General features: G+C 45.6%; 1 protein-coding gene across 3 annotated transcripts in view; it reads left to right on the forward strand.

The window, feature by feature from the left end:
• The first annotated feature begins 434 nt into the window (after nt 1–434).
• Nucleotides 435–9,714, forward strand: part of Glra1 (glycine receptor alpha 1) — an 86,729-nt gene continuing 77,449 nt past the window's right edge. For 2 of the 3 annotated variants that reach the window (XM_028775936.1, XM_028775935.1), the window contains exon 1: nt 435–961. In XM_028775936.1, the coding sequence (XP_028631769.1) occupies nt 906–961 (56 nt within the window). In that variant the 5' untranslated portion in view covers nt 435–905. The remainder of the gene's footprint in view (nt 962–9,714) is intronic. The other variant, XM_028775937.1, reaches the window with a different exon arrangement.

The raw sequence follows: 9,714 nt of genomic DNA on the forward strand, positions 1-9,714 counted from the left end.
GCCCCCACCATCCTCTACGTCTCCAGTTTGTTAAATTAATGCAGTAAGAAAGTCTGAAGATCTGAGGGAGTCTGGCCAGAAGAAGATGGGCAAGCTTAGAAATTCCAGATGCCTCTGAAAGCTTGGGCTCTTGAGCCCTGCTGGGAAGCCATGGACCCCAGCAGCCCCTGAAAGTTGTGGTGGGCTCCCTTGCTCCAGCAGCCCCAAGCAATGGGACACCTTTCCTGCATCGATCCCAACTTATTCGGCGGGGACCAGAGAACACGGATTGCAAGGCGACAGCAGACAGGAACGGAGGCAGGGAAACGAGATTCCGGGACTCGGTCGCGATGCGCCAGCCTGGCACACTCTCCAACATCTAACTGAAGCCAGCACCGTCACCTGCTCCACCCCCCCACCCCAACCCCTAAAACCCCTCGGGCCAGCCCAGGGCCAGAAAGAAGATGCCAGCCGGGTCTAAGGGTCCGAGGCCAGGGCTCTGATCCCCACGGATTTCTTCCTTTCATGGAGCTGGCTATCTCGACAGAAAAACAAGGGTAAAAAAAGGAAGAAGAAGACTAAAGAAAGAAGGAAAGAAAGAAAAGAAGAAAATATACCCACCCCCAAACGTGCCTCCCAGCGCCGCAGGGAGCCTCCAGCGAGTTGAGCTTCAGCCGCGCTCTTCCCGCCCGCAGCGGGCTGGACGCTCTCCGTGGTGCTGAACCTGCACGCCCGCCGCTGTCCGCGGTACCTTAGCTGCCTGGCTGCAATTCTCCCCCGGCTCTGCCACCTCGTCCCTCTACTCCCTTCCCCCTTAAACATCTGGATTATTACCCCCAGTGGCGCTCTCTGGCTTCTTAAGTGCCCATAGGAAACATTTTTGCAGCCCCATAACTCGTGGACTTTACAGCACAAGAATCTGGAAGATGTACAGCTTCAACACTCTGCGATTCTACCTTTGGGAGACCATTGTATTCTTCAGGTACGCGATTTTCTGTACTGACCACTATCCTTATGGTACAAAAGGGGTTCAGGAAGAGTAGAGAGGCTGACTTTGCCGCGGCCTCATCAACTGGGGAGGGGGTGCTGTGTGCTGAAGGTCCTTCCATTCCTCTCCTTCCCCCACCCCCCACCCGCAGGGTGTCTGGCTGGTGCGTGTAGGTCCCAGACAGTGGCTGCTCCGGCAGCGGTTTTCCTGTTATTTGCGGTCTGTCTGCCTGCTGCACTCCCCGCAAAACTGCCACCCCCTCGGCCCTCTAGCCCCTCTGCTCATTATCCTTCACTCGACTGAGGACTTAAGGGGAAGCTTTACGAGTTTTTTAGTTTAATTGGGACTGCATTCTCTCAAACCGCAGTGCTGGAAACCCCGGGTCTCCCGTCTGGGAGCGAAGTGACAACTAGCGGTGACGCGGAAGGTTGCAGTTGGACTGGCTGGACACAAAACAGAGCATTCTGTCTCTCTTTCTGTTGTTTATCTTCGGGTCAGGGGTTTCTGTAGTTTGGAGCTAGGGGATAACGCAGTTATGACTTCAGCTTGCAAAGCCTTAACTTAAGTGCAGATCAGGCCTATTTAAGAAGAATAGATACTAGAAAATATTTTCCTTTTAAAACTTTGACTCCATCCTCCCTGATACACGCTTCTTTCTAAACTCTGTTGCAGCAGACCCTCTGCTACTCCAAAGGGCAGTTCTTATTTATGAATGGATGCCTAGCCCTGCTGCCATAACTAGGCTCCTCACGCCCACCCACTGACTCCTAATTCTCTGCTTACAGGTTTGGCATTCTTGAGTTAGTCCAAGTGAAAAGTGAAAAATTACATCTTTAGGAAGTATTGAAACAGATAGGCCTTTTGTAAGTGGGCAAATCATGCCATCCTCAGAGGTGGTGATGATAAATTCCATCTATACGAATTGAAAAATACTCTTCCCAGCTCTGCAGAGATCGTTAATCTTCCTCATTCTAGCGTGTCTGCTTCTCATGTCTTACCACTGTGGTGAGTTAATAGGCATTTGAAAAAACCCATTCTGCTTGTTCTAAAAACTAAACGGCCACCAAATAAGATCTTCTCTGATCATAAAACAGAACGTAAGCATGATTTTATTACACTGCAAAGAGTTGCTGGTTTGACTGATCCATTGGTTGGTGGTACGAAGGAGGCCTTCTCTCCCAAGTGACAGTTTCTGAATTTGAACCTCTCTTTGTGTCTTTTTCCTCTAGAGATGATTAAGAAAAGACGCCCCTCCCTTCCCAGGTTACCCACTGCTAAAGCTTTTAATGACCTCTTAAAATAATTCTTTAGCATCCCACTGTCCCAACCACGGATTAGAATGTAAATAGCCAAATTTTTTTTAAGTCCAACATTCCAAGGCCTTGTAAGATTTACCTACATTGTGGGGTGGGTGAGGTGGAAGGGCTAGAAAAGTCTTGTTCTCCATCCACCCCCATCCCTTTTTTCTTGATGCAATTCTTGATTTTACTCTCCCAGACATGAGCTTTCACAAAAAGGAGACTCGGTCTAAAAGGTCTGCATTGTAATCGCTCAGATAAGGGTGAGGCTCCGCTGTGTTAATTCCTCAAGTGAACTGGTGGTGGCCCAGCAGAGAGTCTCCCTTCCTCTACGTGGGTGAAGGCACATGTGAGCAGCAGCGGGCATGATCGAGAACTCACTGTGCTTATGAGGAAACAAGAGGCATGACTAGAGAGATCTGGATCACGCTGCTGCTGCTACTGCGGCACTATCGAAGCCAGAGGACAGATGCCTCATTTCAGGAGTTAATGTTCAGACCCTTTGCAATTTCCCAGAGAGATGAAGCAAAGGGGGTCACAAGGGAGTTGACCAAGGAAGATGTCCTTGTTCAAAATGGCATTTGCATCTCTAATTCTTTCATCTTTTAAATTTTAGGTGAGACATACAAAAAAAACCTTAGAATTTAGGGTAAACAGAGGCCAGCAGCTCCCTTGCAGGTTGCATGAGAATAACTACTCCTTCTCACCAAGGGACAGGTTTGGAATTGAAATGAGCCAGTGTGTATTCCCAGGGCCCAGGCCCTTCTTAGATAAAGTGAGACTTGTCACTCACCTGTTTGAGATTGCGGGAAAAACATGGAGGCCACCAGGGTACTACCTAAAGTGCTGCTGCATCGTGTTTGTGAGCAACAAGCAAAACAGCAACATCAACAGCAAAACAAATAAAAACAGCTGAAGTGAGTGCTACCAACAAAGAAAGTGAATGGAGACCTTGGAAAGGCAGCTGGGGTCCTAGGAGACAGCACCAACGCAGTGTTCATTAGCCATGTCCCCACAAATATGTGAAAGCAATTTGGCTGAAGTTCCTGCTTTCACGTTAAACAGCCTAATATTTTTAATTTAATATGTGACACCCTGTGATCCAATAACATAAATTTTGTGTCACTTGAAGGTCAGGACCTTATATCTACATGGGCTAAAACTAATATTCAATTTTTGATTAATTGTTTAATACTGGAAACACATTCCTTTTTCAACACACCTTTAAACCAAAGGGAGCATGGCTTTGATCCCCAGATCCCTGACAGAGGCTTATAGCAAGAATGAGACTAGGATAACCCCAACTGTTCCTTGACCCCTCAATAACTCAGACAGACATGATCTATAAAAATGTTTCTCAGCCCCTGCACTTTTGGCATTTTTGATCTTTGTAATTCTTTGTCATGACATCTGCCTTGTGTATTGTAGCAGTCTGCCTGGTGCCAGTAGCATTTTTCTCCCTGGTTATGACAATCGAAAATGTCTCAGGACACTGCAAACTACCCCAGGGTACAGTGTGAAGGGACAGGATTTTCCAAGTTTTGAATGACAATAAAAATAAATAAATGTTTAATCAATTGCTCTGATGCATTAATCATAATAATGAAAAAGTAGAGTTTGCTTGAGGTAGCAACCCCTGGTAGAATATATAGCATGTTCCCACTGAAATAGAAAGGGATCTAGTTTGAGCTTCAGCAAGGGATAAATTCAGAAAGGCATGAACCAAATCCTGGGTGATTTTCCCAGAAGATGACCACTTTTTCCTTATGTACCACTTCCATTTCCCATCCGGTAGATGATGCCTTGTGCTTAGGTTTTAGACCTTGTGTGTCAGTCCCTTGCTAAGAAAGCTGGTCAAAACCTCAAAGTGAATATGTTTCTGTCAATTCTGGGATGAGAAAGAACATGGTAAATATATTGTTTAATATCTCTATCACTGTGGAAAAATAAATGACTATCTTCCTGAGATATGCCCTCTTGGAAAGGTTCCCAAGCTTGCCAAGAAGGGCAGACAACCACCTTGATCTTTCTCCCTGTTAACATCTATGTTCTCCCCGAGCCCTTCCCACTGTATTTTGGTGTACTGCAGAACGCATCTAGAAATTTCTGAAATGGCCCAAGGACTTTTTCCTAAAAAAATAAGCCTGTGGGGCAAGTCTACATCAGGGACAGCCAAACTGTCAATCAGCTCACCTGCCCTCTGGAGGCTTAGGAAAGATGGGAAAGAAATGTCATATGTTCATTCCCAACCGGCAGTTTGAACAAGGCCAGTACATGGAATTATAGATTTGCACATAACGTCTGCATATTTGGGGAATTGGTAAGGACCCACCAGGGACATGTGGGAAATTTATCTCAGGGATGGTCTTATGAAAGGCCACAGCTAAGTGGGGCAAGGGAGAGGGTGGAACAGCTACAGTCCATGGGTTCTGACTTCCAGAGTCAACTCTGCTCTCTCATCCTGCGGCACAGTCATAAGAAGGCTCTCCCGTGTGGGGACTCTATTTTCAACTCAGATGGCTAAACTCAACCCTTGTAAGTTCCCTTCAACCTTTGAGCAACCCATTATCAAAGACGTGGCTCCATTTTCACAAAGGCTCCAGATGAACTGGCCCCAGAGGCTACCCTGCCTTCAACCCTTCACCAGGTATTAACTAATCATGTGATTGCGTGTCCCATTCAAAACCAGCTACTATGCAGGGACACATGCCATCCCTGCAAAGACAGACTTTTTCTCCTACAGAAGAGGGTCTGCAGTGCTCGCCTCCAGGCGGTCTGTGGACAGAGCCTATGACAGCAGCCCACTGATATGGTGTCATTAACTTTATTTCCTTCATCAGCTGGCAGAAGCCAATATGATTTCTAAGATAGATGATACTGTCTCCCATAAGCCAGGCTCAAAGATTCTTCTGCAGGGTTTTAAGTGTGCTTTAGATAGTGCAGCCACAGCCACAGCAGACCTGGGATCAGGAATTTAACTATTTCAGTGTGACCTTGAGAAGACTCTGTGATCCTTCTGGATCCCACTTTGCTACTTGTAAAATAAAAGGATGCCACCAATCGCACTCTCAGAAATTTTTAGATGTCACTGTTTGCGATGACCTTCTCCCAATCTTTCCCTGTAATAGTACAGTTAGGGTTAAAGTCATTGAAGCATATCCCAACTATTACCATAATAATAATAATAATAGCTGTTGCAAGCTACTCCCAGACTCAGAAGTCACAAAGAATTGAGGACGTCAACCAGCTACTTTCCTCTATGAACAGTTTCCCTAAGGTGGATGCGGTGACTGACAAAGATTATGAATGTCTTATCATCTTTCTTGGCCAAGAAACATTCAGAGTGGTGAGATGCTCCACCACTACCTTATCTGAAAACTGATTTGAGAAAGTCAGATTCTCTTCTTTCTCTCAGTGACTGTTTAACACTTATTCCCCCACCCACAACGTAAAGTCTAATTTTTTGGTTGTTTGCTGAACTCATCCTTGTCTTATTTGCCTATTGTCACTAGTCAAGAGAGCACACAACTGTCAGAAACTGACTATCACAGCACAAGCAATATCTCTCACTGAGCTGACCTAAGATGGAATACTGCTAAGGACCAATAGTGCTTTGTAGTCAGCGCATAGGGTTTGGGCAGATGTAAATACAAAACTGGCTATAGTCTCTGAAACGTTTTATGTAGACTCCAAGTCCTCCTTAAGATCCACATACCTCTGATGTACCCACGGCCTCTATATTGGGAACCATTCAATTTGATTTAGCCTATGCAACTGCAAGAGAATAGATTTTTTTTAATGCACACAGAAATGCTGGCTCTCGGGAACTAAGAACTTTCTGGAATCTCTTCTGAGTGGCGCAGGAACTACCACAGTGGTTATGGAGGTCAGGAAAGGGGACTGGAGTCTACCTGCCAGGGGGACATAGGAATTCACACTTTTATGGATTATGAATTTGTGAGTGATTTCTTGTAAAAGAATAAATGAAATGCAGGTCAGAGACAACCCTAACGATGCTTATACCTCCTCTCATCCTGACTCCTAAACTGCCCCCTAAAATTTTGGACCTCTAAATCAGGCCAAAAACACATTCTTGGTGGTATTTTCCCCATTCTTCAAAATAGATCAGATAATAACTAAATTATTATCTATAATTTAGATCTAACCTCTACTCACAATGTGGCAAAGGATTATTAAAAGGAAGCCACCTTAGTTATATAAAAACCTGCATTTAAGGAAGGAAACGGGCTTCAGAATGCACCATAAGGACATAGCAGAAAATTTACCAATCCACAAATAAAGCCACAAGCACCATTTTTGTTCCTGGCACTTACAGCCTCTCTGCCCTGAACTCCAGCTGTCTCTCACAAACCCATTCCCTGTTAAGCCTAACACACAACCAAAGACCCGACAGGGTGCCAGCAACTTCATTGAGAAACCGGTTAGAAGGGAACAGTGGCTGAAGGCTAGGAGAGAGGGCTTAGCCACTCAGCGCCCAGGCTCTGGAATGTGAGCCCTTAAGAGGGGTGCCTGCGGCACCAAAGCTTTTGAAATGGTGTCTAAAGATCCCTTTGTGGTGTTCTGAAGTTGATATTGTCTGAAGCTAATTCAGTACAATTAGATTACCACTGTCAGCCTTTGAATCCAGCCTGTTCTCTAGGATCTGTTACTAAATGAGTTTACAGTCTTAACGGGGTGCTGTTGGCAATTGTGAATCCCAGCCATGAAGTGGGCAGCAGTCCTCTCTCCCTCTTGCCTCGGGTATGAAGGAAACCCACAGGACATCCCAGCCGGATCCCATCTTCATAAACTACATCCTCAGAGCTCCCACCCGTTCATTGCAGAGGGTCACACTGTCCCTCCAAGTTAAGGAGTCTGAAGCAGCGTGAACTCTGAGCAGATCTCGAAACTGACTTCTCAAAACTAGTTAAAAAAGGCTTGTCAAAGAAACAGATCCCAAGAAATTGAGAGGTTCATGCTTACATAAAGTATACTTATTACTAAGTAATAACGCATGAAGAGGCAATAGCCAATGCTGGAGGTGATGGAGAGACTTAGGGGATCAATAACCTCACAAGTGCACACAGATCTCCAGACCCTTCAGGTTGTGTGCATATGCACAGCTTTGCATATGTCAATCAAACATAATTGAAGATAGTTTTAAATTTAAACAGTGGAGGGTGGGAAGTGGCTCAGTGGATGGAGTGTTGATAGAGTCCCTAGTGTCACAAAGTAGCAACGCTTTAAAAGTAATATACAGATTTCCCACCAGACCATGGAGTCAGGCTCTCTGGGGATGGAGTCAGAGACCGAATTGCTCACAGAGGCCTTTAAGTTGAAGCTTTTCAAACTTCTGGTGCACGGCAGATGCAAAAAGCCTTGCTCGAGATGCCATTTCTGAGGTCTAGGGCCTGAGAGTTGATCTTTCTGCCAGCCCTCTCATGACCCAGAGGCTAACACAAATAGAAGGTAGGGGTAGCAAGACCCTGTGTCATCCTGACTGAGGCCACATGTAGAGGAGCTCTTTCACATTGCAGATAAAAATGAAAAAGGTACAGAAGTTGCTTGTAGGGGACGGGACTCCCCAACCCATCAGTCACAAATCATTCCCTAAATGTATTCCCTGTGTGTTGTGTGCAAAGCCTGTGTGCCCTGGTGATGCCATGGTGTCTCCCGTCATTCCTTGCAGTTCTGTCTCCCCTCTCCTAAACATAAGCACAACTCAAGACAGCTCCTCTCCTGGGCAGCCAGCCCTATCCTAAGATGGCAATGCAATCTCTGAGTCTTTACGCAGCTCTCAGTCACACACCACAGCCACACACTAAGAAGATGCAGAGAGTGAGAGGCAACCAAAGGATGGAAATGGCATCCAGGCCCCAGAGGACTTAGGGCACTGCAATGAGCATCTGTGGGGACTGAGTGAGGAGTGAATCTGATGACAGAAGGGGCTCAGGGGAATCGGGTCATTCACCCAGCTTCCTAGGCACCTGATCCGGCATTCGCTAGTGTCTTGCTTGGGATTCCCAAAGGTGTGGAAGGCTCTGTACCATCCCACCATTGATCTGACCCCAGGACCATGTCCTTCCTTCTGCACTCCTTTGACTTACCCACCTTTGCAGAGAGTCTGTTGCTGCTTCATACCCATGAGAGTGACTGCTCTGTTCTGTGTGTGTTTATCACTATGTGTTCCCTTCTGCAACCCTCCCCAGCTCCAGAGGACTGCAGCAAGCCACCTTGCTCTTGCAGTAGCACCTCAGTTTGCAGAGTAAGCTGCCCAATCACTCAATCACATTTAAAAAAAAAAGATCCCAGTTCCAGGACAGTGGTACCTACCTCACAGCAGAGCCGAGAGAACTGAAACTTAGAGGGAAAACGTGGTAAGTCCTTGGGTGATGCAAGAAGCCTGGCAAAGGGTAAAGCCAGGTGCTGTGATATGTGCCTGTAATCCCAGCACTGGGGACACTGAAAAAGGACATGAGTTCAAAATCACCTGGCCTACATAATGAGCCGGGGTTGGGTTCAACCTTAGGAAAGGAGAACTGGTAATTTCCCATCAGACCTTGGAGATTACAAAGCCTTATTATGTATTCTTCTTAAGAGGTAGACATTCTTCCTCTGGTTCTTTTTTTTTTAAAGATTTATTTATTTTTATATATATGAGTACACTATAACTGTCTTCAGACACACCAGAAGAGGACATCGAATCCCATTACAGATGGTTGTGAGCCACCATGTGGTTGCTGGGAATTGAACTCAGGACCTCTGGAAGATCAGTCAATGCTCTTAACTGCTGAGCCATCTCTCCAGCCCCTCCCTCTTGCTCTTAATTACTTTTAAAATGACCATACTTGTTTATTTTGTGCACACATATGTGTGTGCAAACATGTATATGCCACAGCACAGGGTATGGAGGTTATAGGGAAGCTTGCAAGAATCTGTTCTCTCCTTTCATTATGTAGATCCCACAGCTCAAATTCAACTTGTCAGCTTTAGTGGTAAGCACTTTTACCACCTCAGCCATCCCACTGACCCCTCTGAATCATTTTAACCATATAATATGCACCTATTCTCCTTTTTAGACAGTCTTATGCTAGGAAGAAGCCAGATATCCTTGCTTATAACGACAATGACTTTAATCTCTCAAAATCACATTCCTGGGGAGTTTTGTAGGTACTGAGCTAGAAGTCTTTCCTCTCTATTAGGAATCAAAGAGGAGATACGCATAATCACAGCATTTGGAAAGCTGAGACAGAAAGATTACCATGAATTCAAGGCTAGCCTGAAACTAAATGGTATATAGCATAGCATAGCATAGCATAGCATAGCATAGCATAACATAACATAACATAGAGTGAGACCCTGTTCTCTTCAGCTCTGAAAAAAAGGAAAGAAGAAAAGGAGAAGAGAGAGAGAGAGAGAGAGAGAGAGAGAGAGAGAGAGAGAGAGAGA

The sequence above is a fragment of the Grammomys surdaster genome, unplaced genomic scaffold (genome assembly GCF_004785775.1).
Source record: "Grammomys surdaster isolate TR1022 unplaced genomic scaffold, NIH_TR_1.0 262, whole genome shotgun sequence".
Classification (NCBI taxonomy): Eukaryota; Metazoa; Chordata; class Mammalia; order Rodentia; family Muridae; genus Grammomys; species Grammomys surdaster.